This window comes from Microcaecilia unicolor, chromosome 3 (assembly GCF_901765095.1).
Source record: "Microcaecilia unicolor chromosome 3, aMicUni1.1, whole genome shotgun sequence".
In the NCBI taxonomy this organism is placed as follows: domain Eukaryota; kingdom Metazoa; phylum Chordata; class Amphibia; order Gymnophiona; family Siphonopidae; genus Microcaecilia; species Microcaecilia unicolor.
Genome location: NC_044033.1, coordinates 175085878 through 175112851, shown reverse-complemented (window position 1 = coordinate 175112851; position 26974 = coordinate 175085878). Strand labels below are relative to the sequence as shown.

The window sequence follows — 26974 nt, the reverse complement described above, 5'->3', positions numbered from 1 at the left end:
ACAATACTTTGTTTATGACTGGCCCATGAAATTTGTACATTTCCATACATAAACACATATCCACTTGTGGATTTATAATCAGAATGATCCCCTGCCCAATCTGAATCACAGTAACATATTAGTTTTGGATTACTATTGGCTGAAATCTTCAATTTACAATCAATGGTACCTTTTAAATACCTTACCATCCTTTTAACTGCAGTCCAATCTGATTTAGTAGGTGAGCTGACCCTTCTGCTCAAAATTCCTACTGCATTTGCTATATCAGCCCTGTATGTGGTAGTCAGATATAAAAGCTTACCTATGGCTGATCTATATTGGATGTTATCTGGTAAAGGTTCTCTTACTGTTTCATCCTTCAGAAAATCAGTGATCATGGGAGTGCTTACAACTTGGGCATCTTGCATACCTAAACTTTAATAAGCTCATTTATTTTTCTGCTTCTGGCTTAGAAGATAAGAACCATCATTTTGTTTCTCAATTTCTATACCAAGATAGTATGACACATTTCCAAGTTCTTTTATCTCAACATTCAGGTTTAAATATTTTACAATGTCCTTGTACTCTTGCTCACTTTCGCATGCAATGAGCAGATCATCAACAAAAGCTAAAATGTATGCATATTGTCCATTTCTGCACCTAGTGTACAAGCATTTATCTGCTTCACCTTGCTTAAATCCTAAATTTGTCAATATTTCATGCAATTTGTCATTCCAACATTTTGCACTTTGCTTTAATCCATAAAGACCTTTGTTTAATTTACACACTAGCTGTCTTTGTTTTGTATTTATGAAACCTGTTGGCTGTTCCATGTACAAGTCTTCAGTTATATCTCCATGAAGAAATGCTGTTTTCACATCAATGTGGTTGACTTGCATGCCTTTTGAGACTGCAATGCTCAGAAGTGTTCTAATTGTCGTGTGTTTCACTACAGGTGCAAACACTTCATCAAAATCTTCTCCATATTTTTGAAGATATCCCTTTGCGACTAATCTGGCTTTATACCTTTCCACTTTTCCTTGTGCATTCCTTTTTAACTTGAATACCCATTTGCATCCTATAGCTTCTTGCCAGGAGGTAATTTTGTAAGAATCCAAGTATTATTTTTATGCAATGCATCAATTTCTTCTTGTGCAGCTTTACGCCATTCAGCAGCTTCTTCTGCTGGCATTTTCTCAATCTCATCCCATGTTAAGGGCTCTTGAGCTTCTGCTGACTTTGTTAGGTAAGACAGTCTTGGGGGTGGAACACCTTTGTTTTCCCTGGATGAGCGTCTGACAACAGGTTGGTCTGACCTTTCCGCATCCTCTAAATCTGAGAGTCCTTCTCCAATTGATTCCCCTTCTCCAACTGTACTGTCTCCTGCAATGATCCTTTCTGTGTCTGCTTCCTCTGCCTGTTCCTCGTTAGATACAGATGAGTTGCTTTCAGACATCTGCCTTGGTATGGCATTTATATACACTGGCATGTCTATTATGGTTCTAGTTTCATATTCTGGATGATAAGGCTCATCTGGGATAATCCAGCTTATGCCTTTTGTTTTCATCAAAATATGTAACATGTCTTATGCCAACAATGCCAGTTTTCAGATTCAAAATTCTATATCCTTTGTGTCCTGGAGCATAGCCAACTAAAATGCCCCTTTCTGTTGTGGAATCCAGCTTATGCCTTCTTTGCTTTGGTACATGAGCATATGCTGTACTTCCAAATGTTCTTATGTGTGACAGGTTTGGCTTCCTACCATGCCATGTCTCATGTGGTGTGCGCTCAGCGCCTTTAGTTGGCATTCTGTTTGTAGGTACACTGCTGTGAGAATGGCTTCCCCCCATAGTCTTTTAGAGAGATTGCTATCTGACAGCATACATCTGGTCATTTCCACAAGTGACCTAAATTTTCTCTCTGCAACAGAATTTTGCTCTGGTGTATAAGCTACTGTTGTGATATGCTGAATGCCTTCTTGTTCTAGAAATGTGCGCATGCTTTGTGAAGTGAACTCACCACCATTGTCGGTCTGAAGAACCTTTGGTTTTCTTTCAAATTTATTGCTCACCATGGCTACGTATTTCTTCAGCATGTCTGTGACTTGACTTTTTTCTTTTAGCAAACAGGCCACACAATATCTAGAGAAATCATCCAAGAATATTAGCACAAATCTGTTATTTCCCAATGATGGGATATTAAACGGTCCACATAAGTCACTGTGTATTAAGTCCAGTACTTTATTACTCCTATTTCCTGTGTATGCAGGAAATGAGGGTCTCACATCTTTTTGAGTAACACAGTCTATGCATTTCTCCATTTTACCAGTATCTGCACTTATCTGAATGCCTGTGGCAAGTTGCTTACTGTAAAGATCCTGGATCACCTTAAAATCACGATGTCCCAGGCGGCGGTGCCAGATTTCCAGACTATATTTACCATCATTCTTCCTTACTTGCGCCAGATGTGAGGCTTCACCTGAAATGCTCAGTTTATAAACATCATTATGCATAAAAGCTTCAGCATACACTTCATCATTTTTAGAGATTGTGCACTTACTATTTTCAAAATGAATCGCAAATCCCTTCTTATCTAATGTAGATACACTAAGCATATTGCAAACTGCTTGGGGAATATACAAGACATCACTTACAGGAATTTCTTTAACTTCATTAGACACTTTGCATTTTAAGATCCAATGCCTTTTGCTTGGATCTGAGTAGTCCCTGCGTTTGCAGTATGAAGAATTCCTTCTTCTGGACTCATTTCCTGAAAGAAATCCTTACAATTGGTTAAATGGCATTTTGCTCCCCGAATCCAAAATCCAAGTACTTTCATTTGAATTATTATTTACCATAGTCAAAGATTTTTCTACCATTAGAAAGCTCTTATGTTTATCATTGCTTGGAAAATTCTTTTGTTCCATTGGCTTAGGTGAGCTAGAGGGGGTGTTTTGTGTTTCCTTACACCATTTAGATACATGTCCCTCCTTTCCACATGAATAGCAAATCAGCTTGCCCTTGGGTGGAGTTTTCCCATAGCTCCGCCTTCCTCTGTTCTTTGCCAAGAAATTTGTTTCATTTCTCTCTGACTGTCTTTGAGAACACATCTCCTCAGAATCATTTATTATGCATTCCTGCCTCAGTTTTGATGCTGCCTGTTCAAAAGATTGCCCTTCAATGGCTTCATTTACAGACCTAAAAACATCAAACTTCTTTGATAGTGAGGTAAAAGAAATGCTCTTTCAATGCATCACACATGGGAATTCCAGAAAGTTCTAACTTTTGAAATGAAGACATAAGATGCATAATGTGATCATTACATTTACTTTTATCCCTTAATTTGGTCTCATTTAACTCTGCCAACCAAATTGGTTGCTGTTTTGCATATGTAGTTGCATACATAGTTCTTAGTTTATCTAAAATGTCGTTTGCTGTATCTTTTGCCTCCACTAATATGGCTTGTTTTTCTGAGAGAGCTTCCAAAAACATGCACTTCACATAATAGTTTGCATTGTCCCATTCAGCCATATTTTCAGCTGTTCTGTTTTGGTCTAAACATATACTTAATTTCTTTGCTTGAAGGAGACATCTGAATCTTAGTTCCCACTGCTGATAATTAAATTCAGTTAATTTAGGCACCTTGAGAGAGTAGAAAAATGGTGAATTTCCTCCCTCAGCCATTTCTTAGCCTTGCCTTCTGTTTGGTGTGTGGGGGGAGAGAGAGAGACAGACTGAATCTTTCTTTTAAAACTTAAGAGAAAAATTTGGCTTTTTCACTGCCTGGTAATATTTTTCCCTTTTTCAATTCCTGGGCTGGGCCCATAACCCTTTTGTTGGATTATTTGTAGTAAATAATTAGCAGATTGTTATACACACAGCTTCAGCTTTAGAAATGTTAATTTCTTTTCTTCATCTCTCTCACATACACCCCAGAATAATTCACTGCTGAGTCACTTTAAAGTTGAAGTAACAAAACATCTGTTTACTCACAGTTTGTAGTTAGATTTATATTCAGACAGGCTTATATAAACATAATACTATACATTTGGATTATCAGCTCTTTCCATGTGCTTAGATGGTAATGGATGCTCACACCATAGATCCTCAGCTTAGGAGAGACCATGAGCTCCATGTGCTGTCCCTGACCCCCACAGGAAGTTGCATGGGTGTGACCTCTCTAGGCAATTCACATCAGAGGTCACAGAGTAATCACAGAGAAAAAATTGGTGACAGTCAATGCATGTAAAATACAATACATTATTCCAACAAGAATCCACACAGGAGTGAAACCATTTACATGTCCTGAGTGTGGTAAAAGCTTTGGTTGGAAAGAAAGCCTCCCATGGCATCAGAGAATCCACACAGAGATGAAACCATTTGCATGCACTGAGGAGGTAAAAGCTTCAGTTGCATTGGGACAAGTAATTAGGGAATGTACACTCTTGCTATGAAGTATGGAAAAATAGCACTCTGGTATTTAGATATATGTAATGAGAGCTCCTTTTCATCTATAGATCTGAATTCAAAGCCCAAATCTAATGATAAACAATAGACACAAGGCTCAGATGTTATTAAAAAAATAGAAAGCTTGGCATCAGGTAGATTAGTGGAAAAGTGACATCCCAGGAAAGCAATAGGGCCTCCTTGGGGGCACTGCATTGGACTTTATAAAATGCTACCAGGTACACATCTCACCATTGCTCCCTTACCTTGTCTGCTGAGCCCCCCAAAACCCACTACCCCCAACTGTACACCATTACCATAGCCCTTACAGGTGAAGGGAGCACCAATATGTGGGTACAGTGGGTTTCTGGTGGGTTTTGGAGTGCTCACAGTTTCCTCCACAAGTGTAACAAGTAGGGGGAGGTAGAAGCCTGAGTCCATCTGTCTGCAGTGCACTGTGCCACTACTAGACTACTCCAGGGACCTGCATGCTATTCTAATTGACCCGAGTATAACATTTGAGACTGGCAAGTAATATTTTTAATCACATTTTTTGGGGGTGGGAGGGGGATAGTGACCACTGGGGGAGTAAGGGGAGGTGATCCCCAAATCCCTTCAGTGGTCATCTGGTCATTTGGGGCAGCTCTTGGGTGGAGTAGAGGCATAGCCTAGTGGTCAATTTAGCAGACTTTGATCCTGGGGAAGTTGGGTCAATTCCCACTACAGCTACTTGCTATAAAAACAAGTCTAGCTCAAAACATCTAAGTTTTAGTCTTGGACATCTTTGTTTTGTTCCATTATTGCTGAAAGATGTCCGTGTCTTAGGAACACCCAAGTCCCGCCTTGAACACACCACTGGCATGCCTCCTTGAGATTTGGACGTCCTTCTAACGGACTTCAGAGAAAGACGTCCAAAAAGAGGTTTCGATAATACTGATTTGGACGTTTCTGTGAGGTAGACGTCCAAATGCTGACTTTTGTCACTTTTGGATGTCTATCTCTTTTGAAAATGAGCCTGTATGCCATACTATTTACTGTTATTTGAATATATCTACTGCTGTGATTGATGCCTATGTTCAACATATTCTTGCTGTACACCGCCTTGGGTGAACTTCTTCAAAAAGGTGGTAAATAAATCCTAATAAGTAAATAAATAAAGGAAAGAAAATAATTAAAAAAGTAAATAGCGTTTCTGAGCATATGTTTCTCTTGCTTCCAGTTTGAGCACTGCATGTTCTACCAAGGGGACCAACTCCTCCGGAGGTACTATGGCTCCATACCCAAAGCTCAGTATGGATAACGGTAAGAGAGAAATTGGTAAAGATTAAAAAAGAAAGGCATGTGCATGTGATGTGCATAAGTAAGCAGCATATAAAAGAATGTGACCAGGGTCTCCAGGTTCATGCTTTCAGGCCCCTAATCCCAATACAGTAGTACTAGACAAATTATAACATGTTTTTCATTGTTTATTGTTTGTTGAAACGTTTGCTATATTGCCTTTCAAAAAAAAATGTCAAAGCAGTTTACAAACTAATACAACGAATAAAACAAATTACACTGGATTAATGTTAAACACATTCCACCCGATATTCAGCGCTATTTAACTGGCCAGGAACAGCTCTTGGTTGGTTAAATAGCATTTGGCCAGCTAACCACTAATAGTCAGTGGGAGATAGCCGGATATCTCCACTGAATATTCACAGTTAGAGGCTAGCTGCTAACTGGCTATGTCACGTGACTTTGCCAGCTAGTCACAAATATTCAAACGCTGGCCGGCTAAGTTTTATGGCCAAATTGGGCCGCGTAAACATCAGGCCTGTCTTTGGCTGCTATGAACTTAGCTGGCCAGCACTGAATATTGACTTAGCTGGCTTAGGAGCCCTCTTACAAAGCTGCGGTAAGCCCAATGCGGGCATACTGCTCGCTCTTCCGGGACCGCTGCCAGCCCAACGTGGTCACCGGCAGTAGTCCCACCCAGAGCTTGCATGGTGATAACCTGGTAGAAATTGGGCATCGCTGCACGCTGCCCAGTTACCACTGGGTTAGTGCGTGAGCCCTTATCGCCTCCTCAATAGGTGGCGGTACGGGCTCCCTGCTGCATGGCCATGCGGTAAGAGTTATTAGCGCAGGGTCTTATTTTATTTATTTATTTGTTACATTTATATCCCACATTTTCCCAACTTATTTGCAGGCTCAATGTGGCTTACAAGGTACCGCGAGGCGTTTGCCATTTCAGTTGATAACAAATACAAGGTTGTGTTGTGCTCAAATGAGGTAGAAGTGAATCAGGCTTCATGGGGTCGAGGGTAGAGCATAGTAAATTGTCTGGTACGATCAAATGCAGTGAGACCAGACCGAATGCTAAAATAGCATGGCTTGTGGTAAAATAGCCCATCTTAACAGTAGCCCATTTTGATAAGTTCTCCCTAACCCCGGGATTCTATATATGGCACCTTAATTTCCGTGTGGAAATCAAAGCATATTCTATAACAATGTGCATAACTTAATTGGTTAACTAGCTTATCAGTGCTGTTAACTGGATGTTAACAAGCAATTATCAGTACTAATTGGCATTAAGATTTATGCGCACAATGCGCTAAGCGTATTCTGTAACATGGTGCGCCTAAATTCTAAGTTGCAGTGTTGAAATGGAGGAGTGACCATGGGTGGGGCATGGACATTTCTAAAATTTATATATGTTACAGAATACACCCGCTCTACACCTAATTTGGACGTTGAGATTTATACTAAGTAAAACACGGTGTAAATAGCCATGACTACATTTGGCCGCATGGAGAAGCACTCAGTGTTAGCTATAAACCACATGGAAATTTAAGCCTATTCTATAAAATTTAGGTGTACTTTACAGATTACGTCTAGGCATATTTTTTTCCGCGTGGAACTTTCAGACGCCATATATAGAATTTAGCCCTAAGTCTTTTGCAGCAGAAATAGATTTTGCATTTTGGCAGTTCTCTAATGCCCCATTTTCACAGCTAAAATATTACTTTTGACGTACACACAGAAGAACCAAAGCCGTTGCATTTGAAGACACACAAGAAACAGTGATGGTGACTCAAATGATACACAGATGATGCTCCAAAGGTTCTAAAAGTTTATTGTCCAACAATCAAGACTCGACATGGCCATGTTTCAGCCTATCTGGCCTGCCTCAGGAGTCTCCAAAGGTTGTCTGTGTGACCTCAAAAGAATGCCATTGTGTGGTATAATGGAAAATGCTACAATTCACTTCTCATCACATACAACAAATAGTCTGTTCTAGAAAATAAAAAAAAAGCCTATGAAAATGGCTTTGAAATTGCCCTGCATGGGTTTAATTTTATAGAGCCAATTTTACATGCAGACAAAGCCTTTTATGGATTTTCATGGCCATATACTCATTAAAGCGTATGCACATTGAAAGATTACATGTGGAGTGCACGTGGGCATTCCTGGGGAGTACTTTGGGCAGAATGGAGGTGGAATGGTAATGTATATATGTATTTTATAGAATACATGTACACATTTACACCATCTTTGTGTGCTACTGGAGATAGTTCTGGGTGGCTCTTTTCTACAAGCACACAGGTGCCTATATTATCTTTATGAAAGAGGCTTAAAATGGATGCCTTTTTGGACTTTTCACCAATGTGCCTGTTGTAAAACTCTAGGTTGTGCAGCCAGAAACATTTTTTGTTTTGAGTCATTTCTCAGGTTCTTTCCAAGAATGTTTGCTTTGTTCAGGCTCTTTTTGCTTATGTTGTCATGGGAGCAATCTGATTATGTGATTCTTTCGGAAAGAGAGTACACTAAAAAACATGAATTTTTGTGGTTTGTCTGCTCATTGTTGTTTCCCAGTGACTAGTGACATAGGAAATGTTGTTTCAAACAAATGCACATTCTCCAAAATTACTCCCCATAAGAATAAAATGGTATATCCCATGTGGCAAACCAAGAAGTCAGGCAAACAATATCAGAAGGGAGGAGCACTTCTGAAATAAAGACAGAGAAAGGGACAAAATAAATCTGAGGGACCATGACAGTAACGAACCTCACTGCTGTGCCAGGATATGTTCAAGATATCTCTGTCTCTCAAATTTGCTGCTAATGCTGGTCTCAGCACCTGCATTGTGCCAAAGACAGCCTCCTCCTGGAGTTCATAAGGTACAGTGTACTTTGGAGGTCAGTGTTCACATAGGCAGAGTCTGGGCAAAGTGTGGGCAGGATGCACACTTACATGCAGAACTTAAAGAATTCTACAAGTTAAGGAGGAGGCCAAACCAATTAGGGAGGCCGGACACAACTGGGCTGTAGGCCAGTGGGAAGGAAAGGGTTAAGGAAAGTAGGGAAAGGGGGGGGGGGCGGGACGGAGAGGGAAGACATAAAAGGGGCCAGCAGGTAAGGAAAGGTCCTTTCGAGCAGGAATCAGCATGTCCAGACTCCGGCATTGAATTTCCAGCAGGGGCGTAGCCATAGGTGGGCCTGGACGTGCCCAGGCCCAGCCACATTTGCTCCAGACCCGCCCAGCCTCTTCTGCCCACTCTCCCCGTCCGCTTGGTCTGCTGACTTTTACTGCCCTGAAGCGCCATTCTCCCTCCAGCACCGGCGATTCCCATAGCCAGCCTTCTGCCAGTGCACGTCGTCGGGGCCTCTTCTCAGGTGTGTCCCGCCTACTCTGCAACTTCCTGCGTCCCACCTTTGCGGAAAACAGGAAGTTGCAGAGTAGGTGGGACACGCCTGAGAAGAGGATCTGACGACGCGCGCTGGCAGAAGGCTGGCTTCAGGTCAGTAAAAATGACCAGAACTGACCATGTGCAGGCGGCTGTCTCGGGGGGGGGGGGGGGGGGTAGCGGATGGAGAGGAAATGCGGCGGCGGGCTGGGGTGGTAGCGGGTGGGGAGGAAATGCGAGGCCTGTGCCCACCCAGTCCACCTCCAGGCACATCTAAAATTGAACTCTGGCTACGGTACTGATTTCCAGGTATACGGAAATTCTGTTTTAAGTGCGATATTCTATACTTAACTGGCTACGTGGCACCACATAGACAGGACTTACTTTTTTATGGTCTTATTTATGCGCTGTTTAAGTGCTGAATATTGGCACTTAACCAGCCAAGTGCTGATTCCGCCCCCAGAATACCCCCCCCCCCCCCCCAAAATAGCTGATTTTGAATTTGATGCTAATCGGACATTTTCTGTAGTACTATCCAGTTAAGTGCCACTGAAAATGACTGGTCAGCCATGAATAAGCGATTTAGCCGGCCAGGAGCCATTTCTGGCCAGTTAAATTGTTTTGAATATCGACCCCTACATAAGTATCTCCCAAAGTGCTCACGCCTAAACATGAATGCATATATCCAGTTCTGCTAGTATTCTACAAACGAATGTAGGTGACTGGCTACCTTTATAAAACAGGCTCCAAATAGGGTGTCTTTGAGGCACCTAAATGTAGCTGCCCCTTCATAGAGCTGCAGTTTGGAGATATTACCCTGAGTGATTTCTTTACTGAAGGAGTTACAACCATAAAGTGGCATCCTGTAAGATGAAGGACTGATAGATTTCGCCTCTTTCATAGGCAGGAATTTTTACTTAAAGAACGGCAAAGCTACAGCAGACAGCACTAAATGAATTCACACATAAACTGGAGATCCCCACCAGCTAAAGTATTATTAATGGGGAGGAAGGGAAGAGGAGTCGGGTCGGGTGCCTACACTCATGTTTCCTATTGGCCCACCCAAAAATGTTGGTTCTGTGTATGCTGCTATCCTACACCATTACACATTTAGAAGAAGCATATGTATGTGCAAAAATGATTTTATAAAATTAACCCCAAATTGACTGCCTCCCTCAATGCCACTATGGGCTTCCACACTCTGTGCTCTGTGATACTTTGTACCCTTGATAAGTTTCACAGGGAGTGTGCATGAGTAGGTTCTCTTTGAAACCCGGTGCAAACGCTTGGGTTAAAAGGGGCATTTCCTCACCAAAATTTAATGCTCCTTTTTTTTACAGTATACATTCACTGCTAATTTTAATGACAGTGTGCTGTCAGCCAGGAGGGCCCATGTGACAGTAAAATAAGTTATGTGCATTCTAACCTGTTTTGATTCTCTTTCTCCTCACATTGCCACTGACTTATGCTGTCCATGGTCACCTGCAGGAAATGCCACAGACATCAATGATAACAGGTAAGCAGCTCCCAGCTTCTTCTTGGCAGCCTGCCTTTCTACTCTTGGCTCCATAAAAAAGAATTCATTTGTTCAGCTTCCCTGTTTATTGGTTCTGTTCTGTCAGGGCCGGATGCTTCTATCCATGGAAATAACCGTAGCCACCTTTCCAATTCTAAAACCTAAACCCTTGGTCGCTCTTCTTTCCCCCCATAAAGATTTTTATTGTCCTACCTAGGTAACTGCATAAAAAGGATACATGTAATGACCAGGAGTCAAATGAAAGTGGTGAGGAAAGATACTCTGGAGTTTGAAAGGCAAGTGTGTAGAAGTGATAGAATAGGGGTTTAAGTAGGAGCTTTCTGTAAGAGTGTTTTAATCTGGAAATGATGAATAAGGGGTAAGGTCAAAACTATAAGGTAGGCTGCCTTGTGTGAGGGATGAAGAGGAGAATTTGATACTGGGTGGGAACAGAGGCTGCAAAATGAGTCATATTGATGGGGGATGCCAAACTCTGATGCATTTGAGGGTGAATACCAATTGTTTGAAAGCCAGTGAAAGGGGTCTAGAGGAGATTTGAGAAGGCTAGCTAGCTTTACAGCAGGTTGGCAGTTAAGTTCTAGAGGCAGCATGAAGAAGAAACAGGAAAACTAGCTAACAAAGAAGTGCCTTAAACCAAGCAGGAGAAAAAGAGCATGAAGGTAATACGTATCAGAGGTCTACAAGGAGTGAATTTCAGAGCAATTGTAGCGAAGGACACGTGTGAGAGAAAGGGAAGGGAATTTGATAAACCATCTTTCTGTGATTACATATTATATAGAGATACTTATTTTGTACCTGGGGCAGTGGAGGGTTAAGTGACTAGCCCAGAGTCAGAGGGAGCAGCAGTGGGAACTTAACCAGGTTCTGCTGGTTCTCAGGTTATTGCACTAACCATTGGGCTACACCCCCCCCCCCCCCCCCACTCTACTAAGACAGGGAAGTTCTGAAGATGACACTTGAATTCACAAAAGCAGTAAAATAGGTGTCAGGATCAAAAGAGAATGCATGAGGAATACTAGAAAAGGAATTTCACTCTCAGCAGGGCTGAGAGCAAAACCTAAGAAGTGAGAGCATATCTGGTTACAGTTTACTACTTATTAATTTAATATACCACATATCGAAATAAGAATAATGATGAGTATTATTGTTAATCATAATAATGATCACACAATCACTCAAAAACAAAATCATGCCACTAAGGGTAAGTTACAGTGGCTGAACTTGGTAGGCCAAGTACTTGGTAGGCACAACAGCACCCCCTTCTGGTTTAATTAAATAGGAGTCAGTGGCATACATTTTAATGGTTTATTAAGGGGTCCTTTTACAAAGGCACCCTAACGTTTTTATCACTTGGTAAACGCTAGAGACACCCATAGAGCTTTAATATGTCGCCATTCCTGCATGGCATAACAATATGGAATACAATCCAAAAAAATTCAATAGAAAAGAGCAGAAAGGATTGCCAGTTTTTGACAGGTAAGAATTAAAAAATTAAAATTAAAGGACCCAAGTGACAATTTTAGAAAGGGCCCCTAGAGCAGGAAGGGAGATCCCCCTAGGAATATATTGCAGAGGCTGCTTGGATGCAGTTTATACCACCGCTAGGAGGTACTTTTAGCAATTGTAAGCACTAATATCTCTTCAGGAATTAAATGTAAATCAGATCTGCAAGAATAATCATAGTAATTTTTTTCTGTTTTGATTACAGGGACACCCATTATTGGTATTAGTACTCAGTTACTCTGTGATTAGTACTGCTTATAGAAAAATGCAGTTATCTCCTTGTTTCTCTTAGGAACAAGCTGTAATCTCAGGCTAATCTTCTCCAAAAACCTGCACATCTTTATTTCAGTTGGGTTTTGTGTCATTTTTTTCTCACATTTCCTGGCTTTATTTATTATAAAGAAAGCATGTCCTGTGCTGCTATATCTCCTATGAGTGACTCACATATTTGATCCCCTCTTTCAATTTTTGTCTCTTCCTGCATTCAGAAGTGACTTACCTTGTGGCTGTGAGGCTGACGAACAATCAAAGCTGTTCCCTCTCCATCAGGAAACTGCAGCCAGCTAATAGTTTCACCGACAGGATCTTCTTGTACCTGCACTTTTGAGGTAATGTTCAGGGGCAGATGCTACATCCTGGAGAGATGCAAGCAATAATGCACCTTCATTTGCAGAGCCATGCACCAACAAAAAGAGCAGACTGTTTAGGAGATACAGTTTTTATTCATTACTTTAGGTCTTGGCAGGTTTTTGAGGGGGAACTTGGGTGTACTGAGTACCGGCACCTTTTTCATTGTCTGCTAAAATGGACCCATGGATTGCAAGTTTTAATGACAGAGCACAGGCTCTATACACCAATTCTTCCTTGTCATAGATTCTGTGACTGGTTGCAGGGGCCCTGGCTATTGTGGGATGGGTTCTTCAGTGATCACCCCACCCCTGAAGGGTGGCCTAGCATTTGAGTACCGGCACCTTTTTTGCTACATAAAATGCACTGGGTCTCGGATTTATACAAACATGCCCGACAAGGCATGTTTCACCAAAATGGCTGCCTTCAGGGTGAATGAACACCAGCTGGTGTAAAATCCAAACTTGTAAAAACTGTATCACTATGTGAAAGCCCAGGTCAGAGATATATTTTTTTACCAGTTTGGATTTTACATCACCTGCTGTTCATTTGCCCCCTGAGGTAGCCATTTTGGTGAAGCATGACCATGTTGGGCGCGTCTGTATGAGAGCTAAAGTAGTGAATAAAAGCTGTATCTTCTAAACAGTCGGCTTTTTTTTGTTGATTACAATATTGGATTTAGCAAACCGTTTGCCTTGTTGCTTTCTTAGAGACATGCATCAGACAAGGAAACAGAGCTGGCCTGTTCCAGGGGCGTAGCCAGACAGCAGATTTTTGGGTGGGCCTAGTCAAGAAGTGGGTGGGCACCAAGTGTTCTCCTTCCCCCCCCCTCCCCACAATGTGATGAGGCCAATATCAGCAGCTTAGGAAGCTTAGACTGCTGAAGTGGAGAACAGTGTTTTCAGCACCATCAGGGGGAGGTCTTCAGCTAGCGAACTTGGGATCCCCACTAGCTAGCACTAAATATGTGCTGCTGTTGGGTGGGCCTGAGCCCTAAGTGGATGGGCCCCGGCCCACCCAGGCCCACCTGTGGCTATGCAACTTCCGCCTTCCAAAGATGCTCATAAACACAATTACAAAAGGGGAAATTCTATAAAGAGGCATAGAGAATATGCATAAATGACCAGAATATGCACATAAATATCACTATTTCCGCTACATGCTACTCTACTAAATGGCACCTACATGCCAAGGCAGGTAGTTTGAAGGTGAGGGTACACAGCGTGAAGTTTGGGCAGACAGTGGGCAGATTGCACAGTTAGACACATAAATTATAGAATACTATAATTTACCTGCATTTCTTTGCAACCTAGGCACGAGAATGTACACTAGCTCTACGGCTGGTATAAATGGTTGCACCTGAGTTACATGTACATATTAATGCTGCTACGCTAGTATTCTATAAAGGAAGGTAGCACCTACTTTCCTTTATGGAAGAGGCTCCAGATAAAGAAAAGAGGGAAATTCACGGAGCAGAGGTTCTCAGACATTTCCACTGGAAACAAACCGGAAAAAATATCTCTTCACTCAATGAGTAATTAAACACTGGAATTTGTTGCCAGAGAATGTGGTAAAAGCAGTTATCTTAGCAGAGTTTTAAAAAAGAATGTGGTAAAAGCAGTTAGCTTAGCAGGGTTTTTAAAAGGTTTGGATACTTTCCTAAAAGAAAAGTCCATAAGCTATTATTAAGATAGACTTGGGAAAATCCACTGCATATTCTAGGATAAGCAGCATAACGTCATAGTAACATAGTAAATGATGGCAGATAAAGGACCTGTACGGTCCATCCAGTTTGCCCAACAAGATAAACTCATTTTACATAGTATGCAATACTTTATATGTATACCCGAGTTTGATTTGTCCTTGCCATTCTCAGGGCACAGACCGTAGAAGTCTGCCCAGCACTCTTCTTGTACTAAAAGTTCTGAAGCTTCTTGTACTAAAAGTTCTGTGTTCTGGGATCTTGCCAGGTACTTGTGAACTAGATTGGCCACTGTTGGAAACAGGATACTGGGCTTGATAGACCTTCAGTCTGTCCCAGTATGGCAACGCTTATGTTCTTATGTTCTAAATACCAGGCCCGATTGTGAGAAAACAAGATTTCACAGTCAAACTGACATGGGCCAATTTTTTAGGCTACAGGCAGGATGCAGTTGTGTGTACAATTAATCATATTCCGCTGTCCTGATCTGTATCTTCATAATTGCTCTTTCGGGAAACAATAGTAGGTCCTACTTTTCCCTTCCCCCTACCCCGGTTCAGGAACTACTTGTCTTTGTTGCACCTGTTCAGTTCTTTACCCCTCTCTCCTCCTTTCTTTTCTTTTCTAGTTTCCAGTCAGGACTGAGGCCTCCTGTCAGCATGCTGCAGCCCAGCCGCTTGTAGCCTCTGCCACTTGGCATAATCCTCATTGTACGAGTGTACTTTGATATCTGTTGCCTGTACCCTGCTGTGTCTATCTCTGTCTGTTTCAAACTTTAAAGCTGCTGCCGCTGCTGCTCTCTGTTCCCTGTCTCTTTGCGAAGGTATTCAAATTTGTATTGACTCGTGTTTTCTCACGTTTGAGTCTTGCTGTGAGTGCCGGTATCTAATGTGTATTCACCTTTATCACACTTCTGAAGTGTTGATTATTAAAAACCTAGGTTTAGTGCCGTACCATATAAGCAGAATATTAAAATAATAATAATAGCATTAAACAGAAACCCTTTTGTATTTTGAAATGCCTTACAGTGTCTTTGGGATGTTTGTAAGCAGGTATGTCTGCAAAAAAAAAAAAAAAAGGTAAAAAATTCAACAGAACATAAATTAAAAATTTTCATTATCCAAAGATGTAATTTGTTACAATAATTTATATTTAAGACTTTCTGTGGAGCAATCTAAATGGTGTTTTCCCCTCTCTGTTATTATAGCATTTGATTTTGATCAGCCTTTTAACTATTTACATCTGGGGGGGGGTTCCACCACAAATTAGGTCGAGATGATTCTTTTGATTAGGCTAATTAAAAGACATGTAAGATAGATGCTTTGCAGGATTTTATTATAGTACTGATATAAGACTCATTCGACAATGATACACCTAAGCTTTGGAGACTTAGGTGTACCATTGTCGAATGATATACCCAAGTCTCGAATGATACATCACCAGGACCAATATGGCTACTCAGGCTTTGCACTATAGTAGGGGCATCCAAGTTGTTTTCAACAGTAGGTCACATGGGTGCCCTTTTACTAAGCCACTTAGGTGCCTACGTGCGCCCAACGTGCGTCAATTCGCAGTTACCGCCTGGATACCGTGTGGCTCATGTGGTAATTTCATTTTTGATGCAAATCCGCTATGTGCACAAGAAATTTTTTTTTTATTTTCTGGCGTGTGGTGAAAATTGGGCGGTAACGCCAACTTGACGCACGTAGGCGATTACTGCATGGTTAACGCGAGAGACCTTACCGCTAAGTCAATGGCTGGCGGCAAGGTCTCAGACCCAAAATGGATGCGCGGCAATTTTAATTTTGGAGCATGTCCATTTTCGGCAAAAGTTTTAATAAAGGCATTTTTTGCAGGCACGCTGAAAAATGGATCTGCTTGCACCCAAAACACGTGCCTACGCTAGCGCAGCCCATTTTTCAGCACGCCTTAGTAAAAGGACCCCCTAATCAGAAATCAGCATGTGTGGGCTGCATGAAGGTTTTACACTAGGCCACGTGTTCAGAAAATCCATGTATTCGCAGGCCATATAAATATGCTAGCCTGTTATTAGCATGATTTTTATACAACAAAATACATGACTTTCTTCTGAAATTGTGACTTCATATCTACTAAATATCTCTGCAACGCTTCAAAGAATGTATGTTTGTTAATTAGACTAAATTAGTTTTCCAAAAAATCCCAAAAGGGCTGTGTCGCAAAGAATATGTTAAGATACAAGCTTTCGAGATACTGCCGGAAGTAGTAGTCCTGGAAGCCTGCATATTTAAGTGCCTGTTAGCCTAATGAAGATATTATCTCCCCACCCCCAACTGCTCTCTTTGTTCTTTTTGACTAATTTTAACTTTGAACTAGAGGTGTATACACTACAAACCCCCTGAGCCCTGCCCAGAACTCCAGACAGGCCCTGTTGGTAGGGTTCATTGGATCCTGATTGGAAATGGCATAATGTCATTCCACATTTCCTTATTTGGTTGGACATGGCATCATTCCATGCTGTGTTTATTTGATTGGATTCATCAAGTATTGTCTTTCCTTATTTGGTTGGAGATGGCATCTTGTCATAAATTCAGATGTCTCTTAAAATCACCCTGCAGTTGCTTTAATTTTTTTAATGATATTATAAATTCTAATAAATAAGGGGTGAGAAAGCCCATCTGAGTACCAATATCATAGTTCCAAATAAGGGTACAGCGTGTGTACTGTATACACACACATTATACATATATATATATCGTATGTAAAGTAATTTTCACAAAGTATTCTGAAGATAAATTCAATTTTAAAAAGGCTTTTGATGAAAATCACTATCTAAAGGCTTGATTAAGGGATGCATGTAATTGAATCATACTTTGTAATAGTTACAACTCAAATTAAACATTTAAATAAAAAGTCATGAAAGAGTTCTCTGTCTTTGTTTATTCAACTTAAACAAATGTTTGGTGGAGGAGTTGAATATTGTGACTGTGCTTTGAAATCCTGCCATGCATATTGGGGGAAAATTCTATAAATGGAGCTCAAAATTCGACATTGAACGTTATTCTACAACAGGCATTCTGGGATCAGTGCCCTTTATAGAATAGTGTGTAGCACCGCAATCCACGGGCGTGAGGAATTACACCAACTGAAACCAGGTGTAAATCCTGGCGTGCAAGTTAGGTGCAGATCCCCCGAATTCTATAACACATTCTAAGGGAACGCCCCTAGCCCGCCCATGCCCCTCCCATGGCCACACACCCCTTTCAGATCTGTGCTGAAACACTTACTCGCTATTCTACAAATGGACACATAACTGTGATCTGCCATTTTTTTGCCCTGTTTTGGTGCATTGTATCTGTTAGAACTCTTTTTTGCACCAAAAATTGGGCACAAAAGTAGCACCTATCGTTCGGCGCCATATATAGAATTTCCTCCATTAATGGCAATTTTATCATCTAGGGGCCCGCATATACATGCCCCTTGCATGTACTAGCACTTACACACACATAAGTGAGTGGCACAGTACCTAAATGCAAGAGGCATATACATAGGCAGATAATGGGTGGGACATGGGCGGAGCTCCCACTTTTGCATGTAACTTACAGAATACTGGAAGTTTTGAGGTTAATAGTACTTGATATACTACCCTTTGATTACTTTTCAGAGCTGTTTACAGGATTGCATATAACAGTGGTTCCCAAACCTGGTCCTGGAAGCACCCCAGCCCACAATGAATATTCTTGAGTGAGATTTGCATGCACTGCCTCCACTGCAAATCTGTCTCATAACTATTCATTGTGGATATCCTGAAAACCCAACTGGCTGGGGTTGTCTCCAGGACCAGGTTTGGGAACCACTGGCATACAACATAAAGAACACTTAGCATCCTTGCCGCATTTACACAGCCACAGTTACACCAGATCCATGGCTGGTATAACTACGTGTGTGTAAATGTAAGCTGTATCGATACCAGGTTACGCTAATATTCTGTAACAGAATCTGGGTGTTCAGAATAGATGCTGTTATAGAAAGGCTACTAGTACCACACATCCTAAGGGAAGAGGTGTCCAGTTACAGAATCACTCCCAATACTGAGTGTATCACAAAGCACTGACCTATCAAAATGTCAACTTGGTGATGATGCGTGACCTCAAAATAAGCTCTGCTTTCATTGACATGTTTTCTGAAGTGACAAGAAATCTAATTTAGATGGGCATACAGCCCAAAGGGCATCACAGATTATTTGAGAGGCTCTAGCCATGAGCAGACAGCATCAGTTGGACAAAATGGAGGGGCAGACAGACAGTCAGTGGATTGATGGGACAGAAAGGAGCCCTGGACTGCAGAGACCTTTATAAAAGAAATGATCCAGAGGTGAGTCAGAGGAAGGGAGCTGGGAAAAGGCTGTGCAAATAACATAAGCTGTGAATAAGAGGACTGTAAAAATAAACTTAATTTTGAAGAGGACACAAACAGAGTAACCTCCGAGATACTCCTGGGTATTGCTGTTTTAGAAGATTTACAATGTTATTTTACAAACCACTGCCCTGTGAGTTCTCCACTGCTGAATTATCCTCACATAACTGGCATGCTGGTTTAGCAAGTAACAACACAGCGAAGATGACTAACAGAAACAAAAATAAAAATAAAAAATCATCAAATTTGTATTTAAAAATATAAATACATTAAAAAGTAATAAAAATTGCATAAAAAAGATGACACTTTGGTTGTAAAAATTAAAAAATAAACTTTATTAGCCAAAGGATAGCAGGGAGAAAAGGACTTTTTTTATTTTTATTTTTGTTTCTGTTAGTCATCTTCGCTGTGTTGTTTCTTGTTAATTTTCTTGCGAAGACTGGTTTCTTCTGTTTTTTGTACTACATGCTGGTTTAGCTGACAGTACGTGAGGGCAGTGGAGTAGAAGGGGAAAATGTGAACATCCAAGGGAGCCACATGAACTGAAATGTCTCTACAGTTTTACTTCACATGTTCTTGTTTGCAGGTGGTAACAAATCAGGGATCTTTGTACAAAAGTAGAAGCCACAACAGCAGAAATTAATCTCTGATGTTGGAGCAATGTAGTAGTAAACATGTTTAGTTTCCCATACTACATCTACAAATTCATTACTATATGCTCGATTGTCAGTGGTGTTAGTGGAACACAGAATTGGTAAAGGAATAAAGAAACCTTATATGCAAAATCCATGAGGTACATAAGGGTAGTTTCCAGAAAGAATATCAAAAGTTAGGTGCTAAAAAAATTGAGCGCTAACCATATTCTATAGTGGCAAAGTTGGGTGCACAAGCCATTCCATTACGTAGCTTCCCACTATTCCAGAACCTGTGGGATAGTTGTGTCCATCAACCAGAAAATGGTGTTAGAGAACTGAAAATTGAACTGAGACATATCTCTCTTGACATGCAGTCCAGCGCCTCAGTATATTCTATCTCGAACAGATGGGCCTCTGGCTCTGAAGGGCCGATGATCAGAAGCAAACGCAGGCGCTAGAGACTGTTAGTGCCATACTAGTGCCTGCATTTACTACCGCCCCATGATCAGAGCCCCCCAAGTGCTTGAAACACTGCAGCCCCTCTAACCCACCATGGCATCCCCTCACAAGCAGAAACTACCTTATATGGTGTGAAGCCCTGACCAGCTCATCCCAGGAAGCCATTTTTGAGGTGGCGCCAATGGAAGAGTAGGGAGGCCACCTCCCTCCTCCAATGAAGGTAGGGGGTGGGGAAGGGCTGCTACACCACCAGGTCGGGGGGGGGGGGGGGGATTGACTCCTGGCCCAGGCCACCAGGGATGCATGTGAGGGGATGCTATGGGGGGCTGGAGACCCACTGCATCTTCAGCCCCCCTGAACCTGTGTTGGGGGGACGGGGGGACTGGGAGGGTTTGACTTGTGGCCCACTGGGCCACCAGGGCTCTATTCAAAGGGATTCTGGGGGGGGGGGGGTAGAGAACCACTGGATCTCCAGCCCCCCCAAACTTGCTTGGCTTGGGGTGGGGGTACTTGGGTCTGGTGGTCCCATGGACCTCCAGCTCCTGTATTTGACAGGTCTGGGCTTTTGATAGCCTAGACCTGTCAAACAAGTGCGGGAGGATTGTGCCTGAGTGAATGCTCAGACACAATTCTTCTGCACTTTTGCCCAATGATCAGAGATAATAGCGTGCTTAAATTTGCATGCTATTATCTCTGATCATAGGGTGGTAAACCCCTGCGCTGTTCCAGCGCTATTTTTAGAGCGCTGTTTGGAACAAAACGGGGCTTTTGATCATCTGCCCATGAATGATTTGCTTCTGGTCCAGTTGGTCAGCATGCGATCTGCAGGTTCTCCACCACTCACTGCAAATTGGACACCTGCCCCAGCTACCTAATAAAATCCACCCCCGACCGCTTCATAACAGACCTCACATCCCACCTAAACTTCATGCTCCAACAAGATTTCTTCCCTAAGGAAAATGGTAACATCCTACTCACCCCTATACCAAAAGATACCAAGAAAAATATAAATGAACTCACCAACTACCGCCCAGTAGCATCTATCCCACTAGTAGTCAAACTGATGGAAAGTATGGTAACCAAATAACTTACGGATTACATAAACAATTTCTCAATATTACATGAATCACAATTTGGATTTTGCCCCCTCCATAGCACCGAAACAGTACTAACTACTCTCCTAGACAAATTCAAGCAGGAAATAGCAACAGGCAAAAGCATACTCCTCCTCCAATTCGACATGGTAAACCATAATATACTTTTAAGACTCCTAGACTACTTCAGGATTGGTGGAAATATATGTAGCTGGATCAAAGGTTTCCTAACAACCAGAACATACCAAGTGAAATCAAACTCAAACATATCATCTCCGTGGAAAGCAGACTGCAGAGTACCGCAAGGATCACCACTATCACCGATCCTTTTCAACATCATAATGACCCCACTAGCAAAGTCCTTAGCCATCCAAGGCTTCAACCCATTCATCTATGCAGACAACGTTACAATATACATTCCTTTCAAACACGACCTGACAGAAATCACCAACAAAATCACGCTCAGCTTGAATACTATGAACTCATGGGCAAATGCATTCCAATTAAAACTCAACAAAGAAAAAAACACATTGCCTCATCCTATCATCCCAACACAACACAAACAAACCTACAAATTTAAACACCTCAGATTACACCCTCACTATCTCAGATAGCCTGAAAATCCTCGGGGTCACAATTGACGGTAACCTCACACTCGAGAGCCAAGTGAACTCTACAACCAAGAAAATGTTCCACTCTATGTGGAAACTCAAACGCGTGAAACCGTTCTTCCCGAGGGAAACTTTTCACAACCTAATACAATCAATGGTACTCAGCCATGCTGACTACTGCAATGGAATCTATGCGGGATGTAAAGAGCAACTCATAAAGAAACTTCAGACTGCTCAAAACACAGCAGCCAGACTAATATTTGTAAAAACGTGATTCGAAAGCGCCAAACCCCTCCGAGAAAACTGCACTGGCTTCCAATCAAAGAACGCATAGCTTTCAAAATCTGCACCCTGGTCCATAAAATTATCTATGGTGAAGCCCCGGGATATATGGCCGACCTCATAGATCTACCAACCAGAAACGCAGTCAGATGAACACGAACTGTTATGATTGGGGTCTGAACCCCTCTCAAACTTACCTCTTTCCTGGGGGTCAGCTTCTTACCTGGCTTCTGTTTCTTTTCTCTGTCCTTTCTGAGCTGGCTCTGTCTCTCTGTGCTGGCAGCTTCCAGCAGCATGGGGCTAATTGTTTCACTTTACTACAGCTGTGTGTGTGGACGAAGTTAGCTCTAACTCTCTTTGGGTGTACTGGCTTCAAGTGCTTCACGGTGTTGCATTGGTATGGGTTGGGCCTCTATGGGTTTCAGTGTGCTCTCTGGGTCAGTGTGCTGTTGCCTGGGTCTAGGGAGTGTGACATCATCAGGGAGGGCCTTGATAAGGAAGTGGTGTTGTTTCCTTCAGAGCCTTTGCAACAGTGGTGTTTGCTTTAGGTAGGTTGGTGCAGTGTGCACTTCTGACTTTGTGTCTAGTTTCCCTGCTTGCTTTTGCTAAGGGCCAGGTTAGTGTTAGTGCAGTGTGCACTGGTGACTGTGTGTTTAGCTTTCCTGCTTTTCCCTCTTGGTTTTGGAAGCATTGCTGTGTGTAGGGCTTTGGAAGCTCTGTTGTTGATAGAAGTACTTCAGGGTTTGGTGTTGTTAGGAACACTGCAGAGTTTGCTGTTAGAAGTACTTCTGGTGTTTGTGCTATTGGGAGCATTGCAGTCTTTGCTGTTGGTGTTTGGTGATTTAGAATCACTTTTGGCTTATGTGTTAGCTTCCCTGCTTTTTCCTTGTGGCTCCCCTGTCTTCCCTTTTAGTGCTAGGAGCTCTTCTGGTTGCTTGCCAGAGTAGTGCTTAGGAAGCACCTTGTTAGTTTTGTATCTAGCTTGCTAGAGCAGTGCTTAGGTAGCTTGTTAGTTTTGTGTTTAGCTTGTTAGTGTAGAGCTCTGCTTGTAGCTTGGTGCTTAGTAGCACCTGTGTTAGCTTTGTGTTTAGTTCCCTGCTCTGTTAGTTTAGGGCTTAGGAAGTCCCTTTCTTGAGCAGGGCTTAGGAGCTCCTGTTTAGTATAGGGCTTAGGAAGTCCTTTTGTCAGTTTACTGTTAGGAACACTCCTGCTGGTTTAGGGCTTGGGAGCACGTAGATCAGTTTAGGTTTAGGAGCATTTCTGTTTCCAGTCCTGGTCCCTGTGTCATCCGATATCCAGTAAGTCCTGCTGGCTACTTGAACCCAGGAGCTCAACTCCTGGGGGGCTTAGTAGCTAAGTGCAGGTGAAGCTGTGTGGACCAGTCTGGTGTGCTCCAGTCCGGTGTTCCAGTCCTGTGTCCGCCAGTCGGGGGATTCCAGTCCAGTGTTCCAGGCCGGGGGGGGGGGGGGGGGGGTTCTAGTCCTGTGTCCTCCAGTCTGGGGAATTCCAGTCCAGTGTTCCAGTCCATGTGTTCCGGCTCGCTGGGCAGTGCCTGCAGTCCCTGCCGGTGTCGGTGTGCTTGCCCAGCGTTGGTTGGTGGGTTTTGCCTGCTACTGTCGCTCCTCGTCAGCAGCCCAAGGGCTCACGTTTGCTCCAGAGCCCAGCCCCGCTGAGAACCTGACACAGGAAGACCCTTAAGTCAAGCTCACTATTCAAGCTTTCTGGTACTACTGTGTTTAATTCATAGATACATCTTTGTTCGTCTTTCAAGAGCATGTCATCAACATCTCTTTTCCTCCAGGTGCTTTTTGTTACTTTGATAACACAAAATTTCAACTCTTCAAATAAATGATTATATTCATTTTAATGTTACACCAAAGGAGCAGTGGCAATTTTCCTCTTAGTTTTTCCTGTATATAACAAGGGGCATTGAGTTGCGGTGTCACAATTAGAATAATGTCATCATAATTTTTACTTAAGTGTTCATAGAAACACAGCAAACAGAGCACTTTCCACAACAGAAATGTCCCAACAAAGTCTGATGTTCTGGCAGCACAGATGAGACCAAACGGTCTCGAAGATTCTTTTCTCTGGAATATGCTACAGTATCTTACTTTCTGTAAAACAGTCATGATTTTCTAATATATGCTAATTCTTTCTAATGAGTTTTTGGATGTTATGGACTAAATTGGAAAACCATAAGATACAGACTATCCCTGGATCTTTCCTTCTCTTTTCACAGTTAAGTAGGCTCTCTCTGCTTGCATATGTGAAGGGACATCTTTGATATGATGTCTAAATCCTATTTTGGATGTTTTGCTGAAAACATCCAAAAATCAAGTTGGGAACATAGCCTTTTTCAAACCTGAAAAAGTCTATCTTTTTGTTTTGAAAATTGCCATTTTCTAGATGTTTTGTGTTCAATGCATTTTTCTTTTGTGACCATTTTTGAAAAAAAAAAAAAAAAGTCCAAGGGAAAAACACAAAAACAAGTCATTGGGACACAATGGGGGGGGGGGGGGGGGGGGGGCAGCATTCTTAGTAGACTGGCCATATGGTCATCCCAGCAGAGTAGTGGGGCACCCTAGAGGTGCTGCAGTGGACTTCACATAAAAGGTCTGTGGAAACCTCTGTGCATATAATGGCTGCTTGTCATGAAAAAGGAGTCTGTGTACTCTTTAACCCCTGACTGAAGCAGAGCCTGGCCAGCACTGTTTCATTAGGAGATTGTGTAACAACAATGGCAGTCTGTCAGTGGAAACTGATAACAAGCCAAGAAATCAGCAAAATATCAGAAGGGTGAAGACAGACGTGACAGACTCTAGGATAGAATAAGTGCAGCTTAGAGATAAGAGTGGAATGCAAAACCAGTGATAAGAGAGCATTTCTGAAGGGATGAAACTGAAGAGTATTTTAAAAGGAGGGCAGGGTATAGAACAAATTAATAGCAGTTTCATCAGAAACTAGGAAGGTGGGGAGGGAGTCAGCAGATGCCGAGCTTTGCATGTATGCAGTTAGAAGTGAAAGGAAGAAAGGTATAAAAACAGGGTTGAAGAAAGAGAAGGCAGGAACTTTAGTAGAACTGGTCAGCATCCTGCTTTAGCTTTTGCTTTAGTTCCCCTCACAGGAGGAAAGAGACCCAATTGCTTTTAACAGAATATATTTTTTATGAAACTGCAATATAATTGGTTTTATTTGATTGGTGTCTAAAATAAAAGTTTGTTTTTTTGTTAAGAATTTTTTTTACAAATTGGTTGAGAGTGTATCTCTTCCTGTGATAATAGAACAGGTAAGATCTAAAGCGTAAAAGGGTGAATCCAGGGAGAAGCACCCCCGAAGGTTTAGCCTATGCAGCCTTCCACTGATTATCTATCCCAGGAAATTGAGGAGGGAGCAAAATAGGTCCCAGTTACACATCTCACTATTATCCTTATATTGCATGAGGAGCCCTCCAAACCCCACCACAAATCGACTGTACCCAACTGTACACCACTACAATAGCCCTCATGGCTGAAGGTGTCACCCATATGTGGGTACAGTCGGTTTTTGGTGGGTTGTGGAGGGCTTACAGTTTCCAGCACCAAGTGTAACAGTTAGAGTGAATTATGGGCCTAGGTTCCCCTCTCTAGAGTGCACTCCACTGACCACTAGGCTACTCTAGGGGCCTGTTTGCTGCTGTAATAGGACTGGCCATAACATCTGATGCTGTTATAGAGGCTGGTATATATTGTTTCTTTCACATCTTTGATGGGTGGGAGGGAGTCAGTGACCACTGGGGAAGTAAGGGGGAGTCATGCCTTAATCTCTCCAGTGGTAACCTGGTCATTTAGGGCACCCTTTTGTGTCTTAGTTGTGATTGAAACAGGTCTAGACCAAAATGTCTAACTTTTAGCCCTGGATATTTTTGCTTTGTTCCATTATGGCAGAAAAACATCCAAGTTTTGGGAATGCCCAAGTCCCACCCCCAACTCAACCCTGACACATAATGTTATTGATACTTAGATTCTTGGATAAAAATGCATAAACAAGTTACATGCAGATAAAATCAAATTTTTATTGATTAGCCATTCAGTGTTGGAAAAATAAAATAGTGTTAGAATCAATCAGATGTTATTTCAGTTTTCTTTATCCATAAACGTTTTCGGTATTTTATTATCCTTTGACTCTCATATTAATATAGTAACACAGAAAGCATTTTTTTTTACCATGCGTAATCGCAGACGGGTACAAAAATAATTTGACCAAGATCATTTCTGTTTAACAGTGCAGTCCTTGACCCTGAGTATGTTGGATTATTGTAATATTGTTTACTTGGGTGTCTCAAAACAATTATTGAAGCGTTTACAGACCATTCAGAATATGATACTTTGATTTATTCTTTAAAAAAATCTGATGTATCTCAATTTTTCTGTAAGGAGTTATTGGTTACCGGTTTATGCAAGAGTTCTATTTAAATTTTATTGCCTTATTTACAAAGTTATCTATGGACTAGCTCCATTGTATCTGGTAGATCATTTTGTCGTTACTCAAAACATTAGAACTAGAAGATCAATAGCTTTATTTACTTTTCCTTTTTCTTAAAAATATAAAAAGATTTACCCCCCTTTTTACTAAGCTGTGCTAGCAGCTGCCACACAGCAAAGCTGACACAGCCCATTCAAAATGAATGGGCGGTGTCAGCATTAGCATATTGCAGCTGCTAGTGTGGCTTAGTAAAGAGAGGGGGTTAGATTGTTAGATACTTTATTTTCATTACAAGCAGCCTGTCTTGATAAAGATGTTCAGATTCTTTTGCTTTCCGCAAAAGGTTACTTTCAGTTTTTAAAAATTATAAAAATTTACTTATTTCAGAAATTTGTCTTACAATCTAGTAATTAGTCTAGATTAGTAGACTTCTTTGAGAATGTGAGTTTATTGTATGTAGATATGTCCAGTTTCTCTTGTGATCCGCTTTGAACTAGAAGGTATGAGCGGCATATAAATTAAATTGTTAATGTTAAGTAGGGCATAGAGAAGAGTCATTTGGAATGTTTCA

At 41.8% G+C, this 26974-nt stretch overlaps 1 protein-coding gene across 2 annotated transcripts in view; it reads left to right on the top strand.

Moving 5' to 3' along the window:
• The window catches only part of KIF5A (kinesin family member 5A), a 165338-nt gene extending 152637 nt beyond the window's left edge, over positions 1 to 12701 (top strand). For both annotated transcript variants that reach the window (XM_030195222.1, XM_030195221.1), the window contains 3 exons: positions 5644 to 5726; positions 10583 to 10610; positions 12623 to 12701. In XM_030195222.1, the coding sequence (XP_030051082.1) occupies positions 5644 to 5726; positions 10583 to 10610; positions 12623 to 12701 (190 nt within the window). The remainder of the gene's footprint in view (positions 1 to 5643; positions 5727 to 10582; positions 10611 to 12622) is intronic.
• Positions 12702 to 26974: the final 14273 nt, after the last annotated feature.